The sequence below is a fragment of the Anas platyrhynchos genome, chromosome 1 (assembly GCF_047663525.1).
Source record: "Anas platyrhynchos isolate ZD024472 breed Pekin duck chromosome 1, IASCAAS_PekinDuck_T2T, whole genome shotgun sequence".
Classification (NCBI taxonomy): Eukaryota; Metazoa; Chordata; class Aves; order Anseriformes; family Anatidae; genus Anas; species Anas platyrhynchos.
This window is the reverse complement of record NC_092587.1, coordinates 154,215,655-154,239,635: the sequence shown is the minus strand read 5'-3', so window position 1 is coordinate 154,239,635 and position 23,981 is coordinate 154,215,655. Positions and strand designations below refer to the sequence as shown.

General features: G+C 38.6%; 1 protein-coding gene across 2 annotated transcripts in view; it reads left to right on the top strand.

Moving 5' to 3' along the window:
- The window catches only part of GPC6 (glypican 6), an 815,893-nt gene extending 807,491 nt beyond the window's left edge, over positions 1–8,402 (top strand). For both annotated transcript variants that reach the window (XM_027443165.3, XM_072032457.1), the window contains exons 8-9: positions 1,908–2,083; positions 2,538–8,402. In XM_027443165.3, coding sequence (XP_027298966.2) covers positions 1,908–2,083; positions 2,538–2,740 — 379 coding nt within the window. In that variant the 3' untranslated portion in view covers positions 2,741–8,402. The remainder of the gene's footprint in view (positions 1–1,907; positions 2,084–2,537) is intronic.
- The last annotated feature ends 15,579 nt before the right edge of the window (positions 8,403–23,981 follow it).

The window sequence follows — 23,981 nt, the reverse complement described above, 5'->3', positions numbered from 1 at the left end:
GCTCTGCAGAATTATTTCCAATTTCTATCTTTGGTGATTCATAACATTGCAGTCTGCAGTCCTTTGTACTAGGGGAGGTAGCTCTGTATTCTCTATGTAGTTTAAACTGTACCACAAGAGATCCCTAAAGCACTGTTATTTCTTGTTATGGTACCAGTGAAACATCAAGAAATGCAGTTTGAGGCTGGGTGGTTTTGGCAGTCATGTTTCGTTCTTCTGTGTTCACACTCCCCTGGGATTATTCTCATGTAAGCTTTCAAAGGCCACTGATGACAAATGAGTCTCATCTTGTGAAGCAAGCACCTATTATGATGAGACTAAACCCTTCCCTGGCTCAGCAAAGCAGTCATCATTCTGTGAATCTCCAGAAGCAATATAAAACTTATTTTCGCTTAACCATGACTTCAGTAGAAAGTCATTTCTTCTCCCATACTTTCACAGTTGTTTTTAAGGAATATATTTATTTTCCAGACCCGTACAAACAGAACACTGGCACCAGGGCCAAATTTGAATATAGATAGCAAATTAGGTTGGCACTGGTAAGAAAGAAGTAAAATACTTTTAAACTACATTTGGCACCATACATCATGAAGGTTTGCCATTAGTAGACTAGACTGTTGTACTCATGCACATGAGGAGTTCCACAGACATCAGTAGGATAGCCTGTTTTGTAGACTAATTACAAAATACACCATAACCTGATAATGAACATGAGAAAAGGGTATATCTGCCCCAAATCCCTTGCAACCTAAATATGAGACAAAGAAAGTAGATTAAAAAAGACAGATAAGAGAGAACAGGGAAGCAGTGATACAGTATTTTCTCAGGATACAATGCCAGCACAGAGAATAATGTCCGCCTTTTATCAGCCCAGCAGCAGTAAAAGGCACAGATAATTTTTTACAGCAATTCAAAGTCAGAAATAAGGTAGCTTTGCAGATGTCTATAAGGAGTACCTATGAGTACAGAGAGCAGCAGGGGACAAAGTGTGCATACTTAACAAAAGATGATGAAGACTTTTACTGTAGAATGATTGGAGGAATAGGCTGATTTTCTAGGAGAGAGATATCTGCAAAAACACTCTTGATCCCTGTGAGCAGCATAAGACTGCATTTGCCAAGGTCATAGAAGGGAATGCTGCAGTAATCAAGAGAAGATAAGCTAGGAGCCTGAATAAAAGTTTCAGATGTGTGGATGGATAGAAAATGCCATACCTTAAATATGTTATGCACAAAGTGTGTGGGAGATGCAAGCATAGCCCAAGGAATAAGGACTGAATGAAATAGTCTGAAAAAGCTAGAGTCTGGTGAACTCACACTGCCATTTATAGGTCTGGATGTCAGATGTGCTGGAGTTCACTGTGGTCAAAAAAAGAATGTGAGGAAGGACTGGAGAAGAAAATGAATTAAGTGCCTCGTTTAATCAAGGAGAGCGTAAGACCTCAAGATTGGCTTCTGAACTATCTCAAAACAAATACAATATTTATAACAAAGGAGTTCCTAATTTTTAAGCACCAAGAATATAAACAGAAGAATACATGGCTGGATGCTTAACTTAGTGCACAACTGTTCATATCAGTGCAGGATGTGCAGTGACTTACTGCTGAATAGTGAATCTCCTCTGTAAGTTACAGTCATTGCATGTGCTGGGGAGTATGTGAATAGTTATGAGGTTGGAGAGCTTAAATCCTTTCTGCTTCCAAACACAGCCAGGATGCTTAAAAGAGAGGCCTTTTACAGGCCTTTAGAGCCTGTAAAATTAAAAACATATTTTTAACATGGTTTCAGTGGAGCTGTTAAAGAACTGCATAATCATTATTGGTGTCAAATTACTTCATACAGCATTTACTCTTCGGTCTATTTCTGCAATATACTGCATTCAAACTAATCATTCACCCTACCATATAGATACTTGCCTGAAATTATGAATGATGGCTTGACCAACCAAATCAACAATCCAGAAGTAGATGTGGACATCACAAGGCCAGACACCTTCATTCGACAACAAATCATGGCTTTACGTGTCATGACTAACAAACTGAAGAACGCATATAACGGCAATGACGTCAACTTCCAGGATACAAGTAAGAAACCATTAGCTGTCATTAAATAAGCATATTTTTGAAATGCATTTATAAATCATTTCCATTTTAAATGGCTTTGTGTTTGTGCTCCCTGTTTCTGACAACATAAAAAAGTCTTACTCTTTTCCACAAAATCCCAATTACATATTTGTTTCTTTTGCTTCTCTTGTTTATCATCATATCAAGTGCATCAAAACACTGAGGGTTTTCCATTATGCAGTATTTCCATTAATTTCCATTAAGGGAGTCCAATCCTTTTTCAGAAGGGCATTTCAACACCTAATTAAATCACAGCAGCTTTCATTCGGATGATTTATTGAATGAAAGTTACTACCCCAAATGCTTTCCCATTATGTTCATCCCCACCAGGGCACTGGGTGAGACGGGAACAAAGAAAGGGAAAATAGTTTTAACCCAGGGCCCTCACCCTATTTTCCTAACTCCTTTGCACCAGGTGATGAGACCAGTGGCTCTGGCAGTGGAAGCGGCTGTACGGATGACATCTGTCCCACCGAGTTCGACTTCATCACAACCGAAGCACCGCCTGTCGACTCTGACAGGAGGGAGGTGGAGGCTTCAGCCACACAGCCTGGCCGATCGCTGCAGATGTTGATCATCATCTTCATCAGCCTCATACTGCAGAGACAATGGAGATAATCCTGGATCTGGTCAGAGAAACTGTGTTTTAGCTACAGAAACAGCCAACTTCCTTCTTTTCTTACACTCTTGGACGATGGACCATGCCACAAACACTTGCAGTTTTCTATGAGAAGAGAGCAGTACTGCAACCTGCTTCCCTTTTTGTTTTCCCAAAGAGTACCAGGTGCCAGACTGAACTGCTTCCTGTTTTTTGCAGATATCTCTGAAGACAATATCCACTCTTGAGAGAATTCTTTCTCAGATCTTTATTACAGGAGACTTTTTGAGCTTCATTTCCTTTATGCTGCAGAAGTAAAAGGATCTTACAGTGATTTTTTTTTTCCCTAATGAGAAAAAAAAAAAAAAAAAGTGTTGGGGGGGAAACCAAGAAAAGAGTTTTCTTTCTGAATTGGGCCTAACTCAAGTCTGCTGCATTTCAACTGAAAATCAACACAAAAGACAAGAAAGAAAAAAAAAATGCAACTGTTCTTCACTGACAGTCAGGTTTCTTTTAGGAACTTCTGTGGGATGATTCACGTCATCAGAATGATCATTGCTATAGGAAGGCAGTCTGGATTTTTTTCCGACACAAAAGTTTGTCTCAACGGTGAATGTCTTGCACTCCATCTGCCAACCACATCAGATTGGTATGAAGGTATAGAAAGTTGAAAAATAAGTTTATCTTTTAGTATGACAGTAACTCCACTAGCTTCAGAATATCATGTTACAATTTCTTAGGGTTTAAATCTTAAGACACAGGAAAAAAAGAAAAAAGAAAAAAAAAAAAAGAGTAGTAGCACGATTTTGCCTAGCTTCTTTTAGTATTTATCCATGTTATACAATTGGCACAGATATCCACATAGCTCACCATCAGCCGTGGTGGTAATGCTAAACAAATTTCCTGATAAATCTCCCCTCAAGGGTTTGGACAGAAAATAATCTCTTGTGATAAAATCTCCTTCCTTTTGTCACTGTTCTGACATCGATTAGGACTTTCTGCTACTATGTTTATTATCCTACCAAGATGGCAATTCTCTAATGGACTAACAACAGCGACCGGATCAATAGTGTGTTTCACATCTAACTACATCTTTCATATCAGTTAATTTCAGTATCACAAGGATTTCTTCTACAACTTTCAGAACAAACAAGTATATAGTACTGACATGGAGATTTCTTTCACTTTTTTAGTCTTAGTATGATCATCTATTTTTATATATATAAATATATATATATAAATCACAGATTTTAACTTCTTAATTACAAGCTCAGGGTTGACACTTCTTTGTAAAGAAAAAAAAAATGTTTGGTCAACCAGCTCTTCTTTTTTTGTGCTACTCTGAAAAGCAACCCTTTAATGACTGGTCAGCATGAAAATCAAAGAAGAGATTTTTTTACATATCCAGTTGTCCATTTCTTAACAGGTTTGCAGGGTGGGGGAGAAAACCTCTCTCATCTTTGTGTATTTGTGTGAGCATGGGAGTTTGTGTGATAGGCCTAGAGAAGGAGATAGATGTCATTTGTGAAGGCAATTTTACTCACAGATTCTTCAAGGATACGTTGCTTTAATATTCATTGTTTGGATGGCTGTGGTCCTGGATAGAGTTTTCGTGATTTGAGTCTGGTTGTAAGACCTGAGATGGAAGCTATTCAAATCCTGGACAAATGAGTGTCAACAATTAGACATCAAAGACTTCCCTCCTTCATCAGCCACAGACAAAGGGCTCCTGTGACAATTCTGTGTGGTGCTGAAATGATTCACCAGAAACTCATTTCCTGATTCTTATGGTGACTCTGGAAATGGTATAGACAAATTATGAAAACATTGCAAAGTCATCCAACCACATAACAATTTAACAACGGAGCAGGTAGATCATATCCATTGCAACCTCTTGTCAAATTATAATTAGCTATCGATTTAGGCACAAAATTAAAGGAGAAAACACACAGCACATTAGGATAAAGGATACTTAAGCACTTTTACCAAAAAGTATTTACAAATTTTCTATACAGTATGTCTAAAATAAAAAGTAATTTTTTTTTCATTTGTTTACTTTACAGTATAATGATCTATTCTTGGCCCAACCTCATGTGCAGGAGTCACTGGCTAGATGTACAGACCATGTATGTCTTACACTAGCCTTAGCAGTGTTTCCTGATGCTCTGATGGCTCACTCTAGAGAGGACCTCATGATTCAGCACTTAATAGAAAGTTAAGCAGTGTTTAAGCCAATTCTCACAGGCTTTTTTGTTGACCATGGTGCAGCAGGTACTGAGCAGAGGATCTTCTCTTTGAGTTTTGTTTTTTTGTATTTTTGTTTGTTTGTGTTTTTTTTCCTGAACTTGAATACAAGGAGAGTCCTTTAAAACAAAACTCCCTTGGTCCATCTCTTTCTACCTGTATACACATCCTTTTTTGTGCTATTCCTCCTCAGCAACCTTGTTTCAGGACAAACTAAGTCTCATTTTTATTGTCCCATTGTGTATTTATTCCATGGCAACTGATACTATTTCCATCAGCTTATTCTGGGCCTGGAAGTTTATTGACAGGTAATGAAATCCAGCCCCCGAGGCAGGTCCTCCACTGTAGCTGCTTCACACAGGTGGACTCCAGGGGTCTTTGTATTAGCCTTGGCCTGGGGTTAGCTGATCTGATGACTGTGGGTTTGATGATCTGGTGTGTGAACTGGGTCCAGTGTGCCCTCAGCTATTTGTGGACCTCCATGGATCATGGGCAAGGAGTAAGAGGGATTGCTAGGAACTAGGGGCCTGCTGAGGGCTGTTCTTGGAGGGGGGTTAAATGTCTTAGCAGGGAGCTTGCAGGAGGGGCCCTGCTCTGCTTGGGCTGAATCTTATGAACTGCTGGTAAATAAACCCAACTGATCTCTGCTGAAATGTGATTGTCTCGTGGGAGTTCTGTCAGAAATTTATGTCTTTCATATTATTCTTTTGTTTATTTTTCTACTATGCATGGCAATATCTTGTCAGGAGATGGAGATCCCTTTGCATGAAGTATTAGGCATACATTTCTTTAATAGTCCCAGAAGGTTGAATATTCTCTTTACAAGTTGTATTTTTCTGAGATTAAGAGAGCTATTAAATCTACAGAGCAAATGAAATTGGGGAGGAAGGAAAGAAAAGAAAGAACAGTCATGTTCATAAATGCGAGAATCTACATAATTTCTAGCACTTCTATTTGCACCTCCTTTACATCCAATAAGTCTTCTTTTAAGGTAATTTTTTCATGTGCCACAATTCAAATATTTCTCTTCTGCTAACAGCTGGTAAAGGAATAATAAAGAAGACAATTACCTGTTCAAGAAAAAGGACACCATTTCTAAGGAAAAATCCTTTTACTGTATAAACCCTTTATGCTGTGCAACCCGGTTCTTGCCTTTATATATTCTTTAAAGAGGAGGTTCTTTGAAAATCAGACGTAATGAATAACATAGCCAGTGCTAAAGAACCCTGTGAGGTTTTCCATTTTATCATTAATTAATTTGATTTCGCATTGTCCCCAAATTTTTAGTGTTTAGTATACTGCAGATTTTTTTACTGTTGATTCTGCATACTCCTGTAACTGTAAGGCAGACTACCTGAGGTCTGGCTACATCTTAGGCATTTCAGAAAAGACAATCAGAAAGAATTGAAAATAGAAGATAGAAAATTCCCACTAAAGAGAAAAAACAGAAGAACCTGTGCCCTGGGGTTCTCTTAAGGGCTGATCTATCCCAGTTCCCTAAAAGCATCACAGACCTCTGTCCACAGAAAGCTCACAAAATCTAATTCTCGGTCATACAAATCAGCCCAGTTCTGTGTGATTTTAGGAAGGATCATTACAGCTGTACATTCCCACAGCTGCGTGAACCTGTTTGAGCTGCTTCCATGCAAAATGGCTACGAGCAAGAGCTGTTCTCGGGAGGTGGGCTGCATGTACACCATCTCAGCAGGCAGCATTTGCCTTCATTTTGCTAACTGACCCTGAATCATTATCAAATGTAACTATACTTATTCACCAAATTTTTTTTTATTGCTTCAACATAAAAAAAAATAAATTACAGCACTAATGTGAGTTGTGTTTTTCATTTTTTATTCACTCCCGAAGATAATCCATTAAAATTGAATACAGGAAATTGTAGAATAATTCTCATGGAAAAATCAGGTTTCTACAGTTTCATTATGGAAATAAATGTCTGGACAGACTGCAGATATTAAGAATAAATTAACATTTCTCAAACCACAAGGCTAGTATTTACTATATTAACCCACACATTTTCAAACCTGCCAGATGAGAATGAATAGAATTAACACCAGTAAAACATAGCATTACAAAAGCCCTAATTTCAAAGGGAAATTGAAAGGCTATGACTTAGCTGTGGGGTTGAGAATATGTTGTCAAAATGCAATAGAACAGCAACGTATACTTTCAAGAAAATTGGGGCAGGTGATGCACCAAATAGGGCAATGTTTCCATTCCAGCTACTCACATGGTCTGTGATTATCATATTAACATGTGTAATTCTGACTCTTTTTTGAAAAAATACTGATAGAGACCATAGTGTCATGATAACAGTATACCTGAAAGATAAGCAGTATGATATTAACCCTTTTCTCATCCAAGAAAAAGCATAGGAAACCTAATGGAGAACCAAGAACTTTAATATTGACTTTTAAAATAAACTTTTAGAATCAGGCAAGAGAGATAGTCTCAAATTAATTTAGTCAGACCATTTTACAGCAGTCTATTGCTGACCAATATAACTAAACAATCACTTGAGGATTATTTATCAATGCAATGTGAAGCATTCACTGCTAGTACTTACTACTTTTTCTGCTGAACTTACTGTATGGTTTACAGCTCTGATTGTGCATCACATGCAATCACTACATTGCACTTGTGTAAAATTCCATCCCATCCCTTACTGAAGTAAAGAAGAGCTTTGTCATTGGCTTCAGTGAAACAAGGATTTGGACTATAAACAGACAGAGTGAAGTAAATCCTTCTTTCTGGAAGCTGTTCATATTTGATGTCTTTCTGACTCTCAGAAAAACAGCAACATTGTCCATTAAGAAGTGACATTAGCATCCTCATGTGTGTTTCCAAACTTTACTCCAAAGCACTTGCAGTCTTCATGCCCAGCTTCCCCACAGCTGAGGTCTCTGAATTTCCCAGAAGTTGAAGAAAGTCACATAGATTTGTCCTTAGCTTGAACCATTAAACAAACCATTGATGTTTATATAGAAAATAAGACAGTGTTTAAATCAGCTCTCCTTTCAACTTATTTTTAATTATGTGACATCAATACTTAACAGCACAACATGGTTGAAAGGCTTCTGTCTCATGGCATGCTGAAATTATTTTTTCTGCTTATTTATCCTCCCTTATGCTGGTACCAGGAAATCCGTGAATTTTCATGCTTTAATCACTAGGCAGCATCCAGTGGTGTAGTTTGTTTATCAAATTAAGAACAGGTGCATTACCAAAAGAAGCTGTCCTTTTTCTTGCAAAGGATGAGGAAAATAAAAGTATCTATTCATCATTAGGAAAAAAAAAAAAAAAGAGAGAGAGAGAGAGAAAAGATACAGAATGTCACCTATTTATCTTAGATATAGTGGAGTACCTTCTGTCAGTACCTCTGAAGACCTCTTAATGCCAAATTTCCTGAGAAGACAGATCTACTTCCTCTGAAGATTTCTAAAAAGTACAATTTTATGAATATATATATATATATATATTATATATATATATATATATATTTATATGTAAGGTTTTTAGTTCCAAGTGGCAAGGAAGATGGGAAGAAATGTACCTTCCTCAAAGTGCTAGTCATTTAGACTGTTATGTTGCTCTCCCTCCTGGAGCTGCTTCTAACCTTTCTCAGGGCTCTGCTGAGCTACCACTCGGATGATCTGAGGCAAGGACCCTCCTGGGAGGGCCATTTTTCCCCGCCAGCAGGGACTGTGTTCTTCCAAGATGTTTAGAGGGACAACTGAGGAGTGAAGTGACAGGAGCAATGACTTCAGAGTGACACCAGTCAGACACATGACTGTAAGGGATTAACTATTGTTAAATCACACAAGGGACATCTAGGGCTCCTCACTGCTCTCCAGCTCTTACCTTGACCTACTGTTTGTGAATTTTCTGTGTTATCCAGTTTAAACCACCCACTCGTGTACACAGCAAACACACAACACAAGTCAGCGATGTTTCTCTACTCTTCTGCAAGCTATCTCTTTCTCTCTCGTCTTCATTTCCAGGTGCTTTGCCTAATTATCTTCCAGCGTGTGAGGAATAATTTACTACCTAAAGCAGACTTCTGTGTTTTCCTAACTTTTTCTTAAAAGTATCAATTATTTTGTAACACAACTCCTTTGCATTCTCTCAAAAATAACTTGATTCCATTACACATCCAGTGAGTTTTCTACTCAAGACTAAAGAGGTCCCTCGTGTGGACTTAGGAGAAAACTCAAACTCCAGTCATTGAACCAATGATTTGCAATGTTTAGCAGGGGTCTCCCAAATTCCACTGAACACCAGGTTATATGTGAGCTGTGGTGTTTCTCCCCTCTCTGCCCTCAAAGTATCCTGGACCTGAAAAATTTTTCAAAATTAATGTTTCATCAAAGCTAGTGCATTCAAGAAAAAAAAAAAAATCCTTTTTAGCAAAGGAGTGTTTTCTGATGATAAACATTTCTAAGCTTTCTGTGGCTCTCCCTCCTCCTGTGTACCACACATCCTTGTCTGTCTTCAAGTCACCAGTGTCCCCATGACTGTTTTCTTCTCTGGGCTGAAATCTTTCCAGTCATTTTAGCTCACTGGATTTTCTATCTCCTTTTCCCAGAGCACTATGCCTTTGGTAACACTTCAAGCTTTTTTTTTTATTTTTTTTCCTTTTTTCTTTTATTTTCAGGCAACAAATGTAACAACAAAGAGATTTGGTCCACTTCTCTTTATGATTTTTTTGTTTGTTTGTTTTCCAGGCTTTAGCAGCACCTACCTTTACCTTTCATTATCCATTCCAAGCATATACTGCCAGGAGCATGTTCTTCACCACCTGAGATAAATCCTGATAACTCTTTTTTTCAATCTAATGCAGCATTACGGTTTATAGATTATATTTTGACTTATTCAGTTGTGGCAAAATTTTGTTTCTTCCCTGTAACTATAGCACGTAATTTTTATTTCATTACTGTCTGCTGTGCTGATGAGCCAGCAAAGCCAATGGCAAGGAATTTGTAGATTTTCTGTAGCAAGATTAACTGAACAGGTAACGCTGTCAGGAAACATTTCACATCCATTCTGTAGCTGATTGTTTTGAGGTTTGGTGATGGATTTATTTTTTTTCCTTTCATTTTATTTTAACATTTACAGTTTCATTTGATTTACTTTCTTATTGGCTATGTGTATATTATATTATATGCATGTAACATAATTATAGATGAACTGTTACAGTCTTTAGATAACACAGATAAAATTTAAGTAGTCAGTCAATCTTTGTCTGCTTGTATGAGCTGTGGAGTGATGAACACTCTTAAAAATCTATCCAAAGAGAAATTGGAGGAGTTCAGATCTCAGCTTTATACTATTGTTGAGCTTGAGACTGCAAGAATATTGAATATTTTGCAAATAGTTTCTGAATATTTGTATGTACATGGTGGTAGATGGGGAAGGGGGCACTTGCATCTCCAAAATATTCTGAAGCTTCTTTCCAGCTTTTACCTAATCTGAAAGCACATTTACAAATGAATAGCTTGCATTCAGATGTTCAGAGATCTCAAACTACATAAAATGATGGACATCTACATACAGACTCCTTCCTGGTTACTTTGCTTTGTTGGTAGGCAATATCGTTTAATTTCCACTAGCAATTTTGTTACATTTAGTAAATTCGAAGAAAGCGTGTTATTGAAACAGGTCAGATATCTTGATTTGGGTTTCAATTGACATTTATAGTTGCCTGTTAAACTTTTACGACTCCAGATGTATGAACATTGCTTGAAAGCATGCAAATTGTTAGCTCCAGTTTTGATGCTGTATTTCTAGATTAGTATTTAAAACAGTTAAATGCGAGTTGATAGAGGGGCTGTTTGAAGGCAAGTCAAGTTTAGAATAAAATTGGTTTTACACAGAAATAGGGCTGAGTTGAGAAAATCTCATTAAACATTAAACCTGCTTTTCTACAGATCCAATTTTAACATTTCAGCCTAATCTGACACCAAAAAAAAAAAAAAAAAAAAAAAAAAAAAAAAAAAAAAGACTATAGGTCCTGTTTATAGATCATACCTGAAACTAAATGATACAGCTTCAGCTTTAGGAGAGTTTCAATCAAAACAAAAGTCAAAGAAAAATGCCAAGTTCTCTCATTTCCAAATACTACTTATAATGATACATAATTTAGCAGCATATAACTGTGTGTGTGTGTATATAGCAGTGTAGCAAGGCAGAGTTTGAACTTTTAAGGAAAAGGTTCTTTATGGCTTTATAACTTCAGAGAAGTAATGTACCATGGACAGGATCAGAAAAATATATACAATTGTTTTGATACATTTGTGAGACAGATTTCACAGAGCCCAATATTTTTTGTGTAAAATGCCTTAAGTCACTTTCTGTAGGGCTAATGCAATTGAATTTTTTTCTGTATATAGCCTTTTATAATAATTACTTCGGATGCAACACTAGACTTTTCTTTCCACTACAATCAATATAGAGCCTTACAATTACCAAGTATGATACACAGACTACGAAAGCTCTGCGTTATTAGCTGTAAAAGCACTTTCAATCCATTTCAAGACTTAGAGCTTGGAAGCAAGAAGAGGTGACAGTGCCAAGAGCACCAAGACCTTCCTGATAGACCATGCTTATGTCCTCTCAGGCTTGAAATCCTTTCCTGCCCCATCCTTTTCCTTTCACCCCATCTGTCTTCAAGAAAACCAGCTGTGTCTTAAGGCCTAGGTTCATCCCACCTAGCGCTAGGCACTTCAGGGAGCACAGCACTTGGCAGAGTTGTTTTTCTGGGTCTCTGCCGTTAGTCAGAAGAGATGGGCAACTCCATATCTGGGTTGGAGCTTCTCTCTTTTCCCCGCACAGGCAGCCTGGGTTGACAAGGTCTGTCATTTAGGCACCTCACTTAAGTGCCTGTAGGTAGATGCTGCTGGTGAGGCCTCTCTCAGACTCTCCCCCATCCTTCTCCTTGTTGGCACAACAGTGCCTCTTCTTCTTGCCAATGATGGAGTGGGGAGCCTGGACAGGAATCCCAGGTGGGGAAGTCACAGTGTAATGACTCCTTTGTTTCTGGGCTGAAACACTCCCGATGTAACTAGACGTACACCCAAAGTACATTCACTGTGTTGAATTCTGCCAAATGCTGTTATGTTTATAATGTTTCTTATAAGACTTTTCCACCTGTTCCTAGTTACAAACAGGCATTGTGGCTACCTTCATTGTCCATATACACAAGGGGATGGAGCTCCAACACATCTTTCCTGAAAACCCAGATGCCTTTCCAAGGCTGGTAAAAGCAGTTCAGGAGCTCGTCATCTCAGAGAGTTAGAGAGGAGTCAGGTGCACATCTCTGATGGGCAGAGACCAGATTACGATAGTGCCTCAAGAGCGAGAGCAGTGATAAAAATACCTTTCAGGTTTAATCATTAATGCACTTATTTTTTGTCAGTCTCGGCCCTTACTGCACCAATGAAAGTACACATTTTTGAAAAGGTCAGTAGAGAAGGCAAGGTTAATATACACAGGATAACGCTGACAAACCACTAATACACTTCTTGCAAAATAGCTGATTGTTATGTGTCAGAAAATAACTTTTTAAAAGCTGAAAATAAGTAAGTGCATCTTCCTTTGTAAGTCCTGCCATCTCTTGGGACTTCATAAAGAGAAAATTCTTTTTCTTTCCCCAGACTACCTTTTTGGGGCTGGTACTTGAAATGTGGCAGAAACCAAAAGTCCTAGTTGTAAGGCACCCATTCAATGTCTGATTTTCTATGTCTTCTGTTCTTCCACTTAGTTTTAATTTTTATATTTTGGTGAATGGCATACTCACATATTATATGTGGGCACGCATATTGCTCCCTATATACATATTTATTTACACACATACACACACATATATATCTACATAAATGCAGCCGCAAGCCAGTAATTTGCAAGTTCATATGTTATAAAAGGGCATTGGAAGGACTCCATTTACCATAATACCTGACACAGACCTAAAGAGAAGAGTACCAGGCAGGGACTTCTGCTTTCGAGATTATTATAATTTGTGTCTCTATAAATGTCGCTGCAATTTTCTAAAATAACTGTAGAAAGTGTGAGTCCACAGATGTTATTTGGCAACATCTGCTGGTACTAGTATGGAAAATATGAGGGAGAGGGGGAGGGAGAGGAAAAGAGAGAGAGAGCTATTGAGATAAAAACAGCAACCGAAATGGTATCTCATTCACAGTATTTTGGGGCTTTACTGTTTTGCATGTCATTATTTCTTGCTTTTGCTTTGAACACAGAAAAACTTGTAAAAGTTCATTAAGCTTTTCAGAACCCCTGCCTCCTTCCTTTCAGGCTACAATAATCAGTAAATGATCAGTTTTCTATATTTATGAAAATACATCCTTCAAACATGAATTGGGTAAAATATTGATTATCAGAACTGCCACCCTATTTGGTTGTGTTTTTTTTTTTTAAGATGAAATTCATAACCAACAGAGATCAGCTAGCACTCCTAATGGTATCATCTGACACACACACACCCTGGCTGAATTACAGATTTTTAATCATACTGCCACTGTCCATCATCCAAGAACGACACGACACCACAATACCCAACGGATTATTCTCACAACCACTGGATCTTTTTCATCACATCTTTCCTTTCCACACACTTTCCTCCACAAAGTTTTGATTAGTAGAAATGCATTCAGATTTCCCTGTGGATAAAAAGAAGGGAAGTGTCTGACATTTTCAAGACAACTTCAGATGGTACTGTTCAGCCCATTGCTTTTCCATTTCCCCTGGAGTCTTTACTAAGTCCAGTGCACAACAGTTAATGTGGTTTTCACAAAGCAGTGATCAGTAATGTAAATACCATTTCTTCCCTCAAGACTTATAATGAATTCTGTGTTTCTTACGCTTGTTTCTTTCACAATTTGTCATGTCAAGGACGTTAAAGATGATATTTGGAAATCACGGAACAGTTAAACCGTAAACTGCTGTGTTTCTGTCCATTAGTAAGAAAAGTAAGACTGCAGGGATATTTTGTTGGAAGGGTTGTATTAACAGTCATTTACATATATATATATTTGTAGCGCTATGCCTGCTTCCTTCATGTACCTTAAATTACTACCAGATAATGAATGACCCTCTATTAAACTCATTTTTTGTAATGCATCTTCCTAAAATATAGGCATTAGAAGACCTTGTTGCTCAGCCAAGGTAATTTTGCCTGGTGCAATATTCTGTTCCTAGACAAAGGCATTGAAAAAGGCCATACATTTTATTTTCTAAATCAATACTTCCTTTTGCTGCCTACTGAAAAATCCTTTTTTAGTGCTTACAACATGTTTGAGAGTTAGGATAGGATTGTAATATTCAGTAACAGACTGAGACAATAGCTAGCATTCTTAAAGATTAACTTTATTTGCCCTGCCTTTTGCCTGCAAATGTTATCTACCTAATGCTTTTCAGACAAAGTGTACCTTGTTAGTTTCCCTCCTTCATAGTATACATATATTAATGAGTATGTATTTTCATTGACAACAGTGTAAGGCAAGTTATTTCTCTCATAGCATTATTCTACTGTTTATTCATGTGCATATTTTAAATTTCCAATGGCTTGTTGAAGGTCTAATTGATTGTCACTGATTACTAGCCAAAGCTTTGCTTTTGTTAAGACACCATGACATAAAATTATCATCACTCCGTGAAAGTTTAATTCTGATTAATATATCTTGAGGATATTATTTTAAAATTCACAGCAAACTCTTTACCAGTGTATTTCCACAAAAGCAGTGTTAAAAATGTTAGAAAACAGTTTTTCCAGTTGTCTTTATTATGAGAAATAGAGACTTTCTTCAGTTAAACAAGAAGATACATCGACCTTTCTATTCATCTTACCTTAATTGAACTGATAAAGCATTAAAATATAGAATCTATGATTAATTAACTCTCCATGAAGAGTGCACAATATCTCAGCTGAAAAAGATTGGATTGCTTATCAGGAAAGTCTTACTGATACAACACACAAAGTCATATGCAGACTGCCTATTATAGGTACTCAGCTGCAGCAACTACTGTGCCATGCAATGTCGGGAAAGCAATGAGGAAGTCAAACTATCTGCCTCTCAATGCCATGAGATTTTGACTGTCTATGCTGTCAACAGAGAGAAATGGGGAAACCCATACTCTCCACCTGCTGCAGGTGCATATATTTTTTCTCCTATTTCTCTCTGTTGACAGTACCAAGGTCTGGCATCATGGTATAGTAAGCTGTGTGAATGATTCATGATTATCTTCAGTTTAGAAACCATGACAGACATGTACAATGCCCATGCAGGTGGTTTGCACACAGCCCATTAATCCAAGTATTAAGGATAGCTGATGAGAAGCAGTCATTTTTGGTGAGGTAACTATTCCCATGGTTTTTGGATAAGAACTCTAATGTAACTTCCTTCAACCTAAAGTTAAAAGTGTCACAGCAATCTGGACAATGTAATTTCTGCTGTGTGAGGACTATGCAATGGAGGATCAGAAATGCCTTCCCTAGCCTCTCTGGTCCTCCTTCCAATGAACCTAGTGAAAGTTTGCTATTGGCTCCAGTTCAAGGAGAAGTATATCTAACATGTTTGATACTAACCATTTAAATTTACGCTTGTACCTTTGGTGTCTCTCTCTTAAAACACACCCGATGACACACACTTTATTCTTTCATAATTACAACAGCAATGAAGCATGGGGCAATCTTTTACACTGTTGCTTAATATTTAGTACTGTATGTATAAATACTTGACACCTCAGTGAAGACTTTGACATGCCTTATTCATTCTAGTTATTTTTATGGTATTGGTTTTGTTAGATTGCTTTACCATATAAAGAATAAACTATAACTGCTCTGACTTAAAATTGTCCAATTCATTTTTACACAAGATGTGTTAAACATATCTATCCATCCTCATCAGTTCTTCTCATTCTCATCACCATTCACTCATACCATGAAGGCAATGTATATTGGTGGTTTGAAAACAGGGATTTGATATTCTCTGATGGACTACAATAAATATCTGACATAAGTATATGGCTCGTGGCTTGTGGTTTCTTGGCTGTAAAATGAAATGTACTCTCTGAAGGCCAGCAGTGTTAATCCCATGATTGCCAGCTACTGGAGAATAATGAGGTAAGATGAATCTTTAAAATAATTTATGAGGAGTTTGTTCTGCAGCATTCTTTTTCAAGTTACATTCTATTTGCAAGCAATATACCTCTAAAATCTGTCAGAGAAATGGAGAACATTGAGGAAGTATCAAAAGTCATGACATCTAAGGATGACATTTCAAGCGGTAGTTATTTATTCACTCTCTTGCAAAAGACAAGAGCTTTCTCTGACTATATAGAAGATAGTTTTTAAAATGTTAATTTTTGTTTTCACTTAGTTCTGAGTCAATAAGACTGCAATCTAATTTAATGGTAGCACTTTATTGCAACTGTTGAACCATAATAAACACTTTTTTTTTACATAACTGTAAAAACATTTAAAGCAAATCAATCTTAAAGAAACGTGGGATTTACCGAACAGAAGGGAGTTGTTTCTCCATTTTAATGCATTTGACTCATTCTAATTCTTGCAGTGGAGTCTTAAGATTTCATACAAAGTCTTTAAACTGTTGATACAGCTTCCTTAAAATTCTTCTGTTGATTCAGATATAAGTTCAAGGGCATTGTTCAGCTGTCTATATATTGTTGTCTAGTGTCATTTTTTTGCATTTGAAATGTTTTGGTTTAGCAAAGACATCTGCCCAGAGCCAGCAGATGTAACAGAGTACCGGTAGAGGCCCTGTATCCTTCTGGATTGGCAGCTGAACATCCAAGCTGGATGGTCTCAAGAACCTCAAGTTAAAGGCCCAAGTTTAGGCAATGAAATCAGTTTTCTAAATTTGGGTGAGCTGAATCCTACTCTTACCTGGTACACACCTAGATTTAGGTTAACTGAAGCTCACCCCAAGGAAGGCTTTTTGTGGTTTAAATAGAGGTAACAGTGCCATTTTGGATGCTGCAGGGTGCATTTCATTTGCCCATTGGATCTGTTGCATATATTGTATATCCTGTGTCTACATCTTCTACTCCCACACATTACATCTTGGATTTTTTAGGATATCTCAAATGGCACCAAATAATTCTGTGGGGCTGATTGAGTCATGGTTTCCATTGCATCTAAGATACCTGCATGTAGCTGGCAGATATGTAGGAAAGTCATGCCTTTCTGGATTAGGGGCTGGAGCCAAAGCATAGCATCAATAAGTATCAATATATTACCTGCCTCTGCATATCCACAATAGGTGTATAAGATAGATGAAGTCCTTCACCTTCTCGAGATGTCTGTCACTGAGCTGAGAGAGATCCTCTCATTTTAAAACAGTATTAGTGAAAGAATCATTCCAGCAAGTTTGGGAGTGCACACGTCTTGTTAGAAGGGACTGCTGTGTTCCCCATTCTGGACAAAAAAACTGAGCTTTTAAGTGAAAAAATAAAACTTTTGCTGTTTTCAGTCCCTAAAAATTATTTTAAGGCTCTAATAATTTTGCACTATTTTTTACTTTCTTAATGCAAGGCAAATTTTTCTGTGCATGCTTCATGTTATAAAAGGAGGGAAAAAAAAGAAACAATTGCTTTTCTGAAGACAGCTTAGTGTAAGCATCAGTTTGAAATTCTGCTGCTTCCCTAAAAAGACATTACCTGCAATGGTGTATAGTCTCTTCTGGGAATCTTGGAAAAGTTGATAATTAATAACTCTTTTTAATTATTATTCTTTTCTCAGGCACCTACCACATGGTTCTATTAATTAGTGGTGCCTTGCTTTAAATCCTGGTGGAACAGAATGAAAATGTGAATTGTTAGAGTTTTGATTCAGTAAAGTGTCCAAAATCTAGCTGCCTGTTCAAACACCACTGAAACCTTTTAGTCTAGAAATACTACGACAAGTGACCTTTTTTCTGTCAGATTTCTGATCTTTTGTTTCATGTCTGTATGAAACATTGCAAGTCTATTATATTTTTGTTTCATCAGCATGCAAATAAAATTCAAGGAGAATGAAGTGTGAGAAAGCATTATAAAAAACTGAAAGTATAACTAGCTAACTGTTTGAAAACAACAGATGCTTTCATTTGAATGGCAAGTAAAGGTTCTGGTTTGTTCTACTTGGAGATGATATTTGAAAAACAGCTTTTAGCACTGAAATAATATTGATATACTAAATCCTGAGGCTTTGCTGTATTTATTGTGTTAATACACTATTAACATTTATTGTGTTAATACACTATTGAACATAATACCATATTTATACAACTCTGCATTGCATATCCATTCACTTGAATGCATGGGTAGTACAGATGGACTTCTGAAATCAAGGGAAATATTAGTAAATTCAATCAACTGTTCTCACTAATCTGGGAAAAACTCTGGCCTAAAATGTTTTCTGATGCATTGCTAAGCTCAGACAGACCAGAATGCTATCAAAAACAGATGCCAAGCTAATATAAAATATGTGTAGGTGTCAAGGATTGGCAATATGGTGTAAATTCAGGAAAAAAAACTCCCCTCAAATCTGGATTTGCATGAAGAATGATATTTTCTTATAACTGGAGAAAACACAGCCCATTTTGGTACAGTGACAGGTGACTGGTGGTGTTCAGCTCTGAGTTCAGCTGTACCTGACTCAGCCTGACCCATGAGGGTGTGTGCGGGGCTGGGCAGCCCACACTGCTGTGTGTTCTGGGGTCAGGCCAAGGAGAGATGGTTAAAATATGAGGGGCTTGTAGAAAGGACTAGCTAAATGACACTGTCCAGGTTTAATATTTGTAGTTACCACAAATAAATTACTTGGTAAGGTGGTGAGTGGTGAGTGTGGGAAAGAAGGGAGAGGAAAAATAACATCAATACAAATGTCCTTCAAGCGGAACAGATAATGATGCCAAGTATGGACTCCAGTTCTGCTTTTTGGGTTGTTGTTTTTTTGTTTGTTTGTTTGTTTGTTTTCTGTTTTTTGTTGTTGCTGTTTGGATTATTTTTTTTCATATGAAGTTTCTATTTCCTGACTTTTTTGTGGTTAATGGTTTCTTCAATTATGTGTTTATCTAGTTTTGGCATAGAAATTAATTAATAAAAATTAAGCAATAGAATTCTTACAGAAACACCTCACAAACTCATCATTACATGTTAAAAACTTTCATCTTTTAACTGTAGTCCTGACTATTCTTGAAACACCTGAGAGTATACATCCAACACAAATGGTTAATACATGGAATAATTATTAGCGTTACACATTTTATAGTGCTGTTTAGAAACACAGCTTGGATTAAGCCTCATTCTACCTTCTCCCATTGTTATAAATATTAGTAAACAGGCTAGAGGAGTGTGAAATAGATATATTTGTAAAGCAAGGTGGAAAGGACAAGGCAAGCAATGCTGGAGAGAGGAGGGAGACTGGAAGAGGCCTCCAGGGGGACCAACAGAGAGATTGTGGGTCACCTCCCAGCAGAAAACATACAGCAGTACAAACTACACGGCAGTGAAAACATGCTAGAAATTTGTGAAGGCTTTTTTTTTTCCTTTTTCCTACTGCTGTGAAATTTGGAAAACTCTGCTTCCCAATTCAATAATTCTTGTCTTAAGTGCAGTTACAGTATCCTGAAACGTTGAAAGGTGCTGGGACGCTTCTCCATAAAACAAATTATGAAAAACCTTAACCATGCCACAGCCACAACTCAAAACTAAGGAATTTCTGTTCTAGTGAAAGCTGCTCCACTGCATACTCCATGAAGTGTGGAAGGAAAGAAGTTTGACATTCCCTGGCTGCAAAGTGAATTTGTTGCAATTTGTCAAGCAGAGGCAATATTCCAAGCAGTCATTTCGTTGTTCAATAGGTTCCCATTCCCATTCATTTTGCTCTGTAAAACCTGTCCTTAACTTTGCTTCCAAATGAAATAACTTGTGGAATATTTGAGAAATGTGGAAGGAGCAATTTTGTGCAGTGCTACTAGCAATGAGGTTTTCAGACAGCAGCTATACTGATATTGAATGACTGAGAGCGGCTAAGGCAAAAATGAGCATGAGACAGGTTGGTGTGATGAGCTGACACAAATTCATCCATCTGAATAACATAATTAAGTATACATCAGAGAAACATGACTAGGCAATCCCCAGGCCAAGCTAAAAAATGTAGATACAGGCAAGACTGAAATGAAAGGTGCTGCTTTTTTTCCTCCCTTTTCAGTTCTGAGTAGAAATAAGACTTTTATCTTTCTGTTCTTCTGTCCTAGCACAGTCACCAGAGTATACTTCCTTCTTTCCAGCAGACAGACACAGTACAAATGAACACTGAGCTCTGTCATCACTTTCTCCATGTATCATGTCTCTGATCAGAATTTTTTAGCTGGGAGGTTGCTTTCAAAAATAACAAATTCTACATTATTTAAAAAAAAATGTTTTTTTTTCAAGATCATGAGGCTTGCTCTAAGATTATGGATGGGAAGTATTGGAGGGCAAAGAGAAGGAAGTAGGAAAGAATATATCTGGACTGGATGAAAGGATGTTTTTTCCTTCTGTTAGAAATCCAGCCTTTTCTTTTCTCAGGAAGGATTGTGCCTCGCCTTCACAAGTGGCATTTTTCAAAGCTCTGAGTTGAATTCTAAATCCATAGGGTTTGGCACACTGAGTGGGTGTACACATCTGCAGAAGAAGAAGGCTTTCTATATATCTCATTGAAGCTCCCGTTCCCAGGCGTGGAGAGGAGATGCAGCCGCTTTGGGATGTGACACGAATCTGAACAGTCGTCGAGCTGCTCTAAATGAAGCCATTTGTTCGCCTCTCTGCCGGACAGCTATGCCAAGGGGACCAGCGAGAGCAGAGCATGCCAAGCAAGAGCGCACCTGCTAACCACAAAGGCAGCTGCTGACATAGATCCTAAGGACTGCAAGTAAATTCGATGTGCATCTGCACGGGCTGAGCACACCGGCTCCCCTCGCGATGCTCTCGCTGCACACAGCTGGCAGGAGCTGATGCAGAAAGAAGCAGCTCCCTGGCAGGGTCTCCCTGCCCTGAGCCATGGGGTGGTAGGACACGGCACCACAAAAGAAAGTGGAAAGGTTTGTTAATAAAAGCCCCGCTTGGGTTTGAAGTTCTGCAGTTAAAATGAAAAAGAAACCAGCCAAGGAAAGTTTAATAAGCACTTCAGGCTCTATCTGAAATTGGTGGCAGCCAGCCCAAAAGAAGCCAGTCATCAGCCTTATTCCTGACAATAAACATTTTATGTGCTTAGTAGCTTTTCAGCTAGCTCAGGCAGAGGAGGCAACTGTGAAACTGTTACAGATATCTGAGCAATAACGCCTCCACATGAAAAATCAAGCCGCTGAAAGACATTTTCACTGAGAAGAAAAAAAAAAAAAAAAAGAAAAATCTGAAACCTCAGGAGTCTTTCTTATGAGGCAGAAATGAAAAGATTTGCTAAGGGACTGGATGAATACTCAGAGATGGCAGGGAAACAGGGCTGGAAGCAGCCTGGGACACAGCAATGAAATCACCAAGTGAAAGAAGGCACAAGGGGGGACTTTGTAGCCACATCACTGAATATTTAAGCAGTTCCACAGGGAAAAGAATGAGCACACAAGGCAGCTACCCTGACGATACTCTCTTGAAAGCAAACCCTAATTAATAAGTTAGCGAGTAATCATCCTGCAGAGACTGGTAGCCAAAATTGGAGTCATCCCTAACACCACCTCTGTCATGTTCAAAAATCTGACATTTTTTATCATCTCAGTACAGGAGACAAAGGGTTAGTGCACTGTAACCTAGAGAAGGTGCTCCTGAAGCATAGCGTTAGTGTCATTTGCAGTGGATGGCCCTTTCAAGCAGAACTCTCCTAGACAGAGTACAACTGGAGAGCAGAAGGGGTTGTGTTTCGTGAGTTGGAAGAGTGTCCTGCAAGCTTGTCTCACCCTGCCAGGCACCACTGCACCTCGTGCAAGTCACTGCATCCCAAACAGACAGCTGGGCTCTCTGTGACATGACAAATCAGGAACCGCAGGAGGAGACCCACCACAGCCAGAACCACAGCACCGAAAAATGAGCTTTTTTATCCAGCCTGAGGGCAGTGTTGAAAAGTCTTCATCTGTGATGGGGATAAAATGCCTGTCTCCTTAATTTGGACACTCGGAAGTGCTGCTAGGGGCAATGGTTGGTCTCAGCCTATGTTTTCATTCCATCCTGCCTACTGAGGTTCCTCCAGGGTTCATGGGCTTGTCAACGGGCCAGAGACACAAGGTAGGGAAATGAGAAGAGGCAAACTGGAGGGGACCATCTGCATTAGAAGATACCTGACCACTTATTCCCTCTCTATTGAATAGCTCGGTACATTCAGGGTGAGCTACTTTTCAAACTGACTGCCACATCCATGTCTCTCATTGTCATCACGACATTCATTAGCTTAGTTGCTGCAAATCCCATCTGCCCTTACAGAAGAGTGGCATCGGGGTCCCTTGAGGAAGGAACACTGGGTGATGGTGACATCGCCATAAGCACAGACAGGATCAGTGAAAAAGGTCAATCAGAGAAGTCAATCAGACACTGCAGACACTGCAGTTAGGTGCATAGCCAGAGACCAATAAAGTGATAGGTTGCAGGTCACATTTTCTTCTCATGTTTCTTCCTTGGAGGTCCCTTTGCTAGTACCAGAGTGTGATTTTGGATTTATATGTTACAATACCTCATACAGTGACTTGACTTGAAATGCAGCATAAAGGTATCTTTTGATGCCCAGGGCCTTTCAGAGAAAAGGTGGGTGGTCCCCATTAGAAGAGATGGCTGGAGTCTATAAAGAGGAACAGCACTGGTACCATTTCTTCTGGCCACCCACATCTCGAAAAGCGCAGTTTTAGCAAAGAGCTCTGGATAATGAATATCTTACAGATACAGAGCTGTATCTGTGCTGTAGGAGCACTGAAGTAGAGCAGGATTATACATGCAGCCCTGCTCATATCCTGGCTTTTACCTGTAGCTCTGTGGAGGACACTTAACTGTCTTCATGCACTGCATAAGGAGCCAAAGGGAGTACTTTAGGAAATTAAGTTTCCTTCCTCGTTGCCATCAGCCTACATGCCTGGTTCTGTAAGCATGTATCTTCACTACTAAATTTAGCCAAATCTTTGAATCTGCTTCTCTTCTTTCTCTTTTCTTCCCATCACAAGCACAGGCACACAACATCTCTCCCAAAAGCAAAGTAGTGTGAAATAAGCAGTTAATAGAAGCAGAAGGTCAGTAAAGGCATTGCAACTTCCAGTTTCACAGTAAGAGCCATGAGATGTGGTTGGTTTACATCACTTCTTCCGTAAATCAGGGGCAGAATCAGAACAGGCTCCTCTTCAAGCATTCAACTAAACAGCCAGCAATGAGATTTAATTTAATTCAGAAAACAAGATCTTGCTAATTCCTTCAGAGAATTTTTATGATAATCTTTTGCACATAAGCACAGGCCATGACTGACAGAGATAATGTGGCCACCACCAGTTTGCTACGGAGACAAAAAATTAAGCACCTGAACCACTGGATGATTCAGAGAGAGGCATTAGCTGCCCACAGATGCTGTACAGTCAACTGAGAGAGCAATTAGCTACTGACTAGAGAGAATTAAACTCCTCAGAAGGATAATCCACTCAAAAGCCATACAAGCAGAGCTGGAAGCTGTATAGGTCTAGCTAATAAAATGGCTAAGAATGGGGTGGATTTAAGCACTTCTCCCTCTCTGGAGCTTAAACATCTCATTTGCAGCTGCAAGCTACAGGTACTCCTTTGTGATTCAGAGCCATTTGTCAGAAGTAAGCACCAATTCAGCAGGAATTACTTGGGGAGGTAGGGGGGGACTGATGACTACACCCACCTCAGCTTGAAGTCACCCAGGAGTGCACTTCCCCTCTGTCAGCCAAGTGTTCTGAGTAGAAAGTGACCAGAGAGGTAGATGCACACTCCTTCATCCTCCCTTGCTGTGCTGGGCTG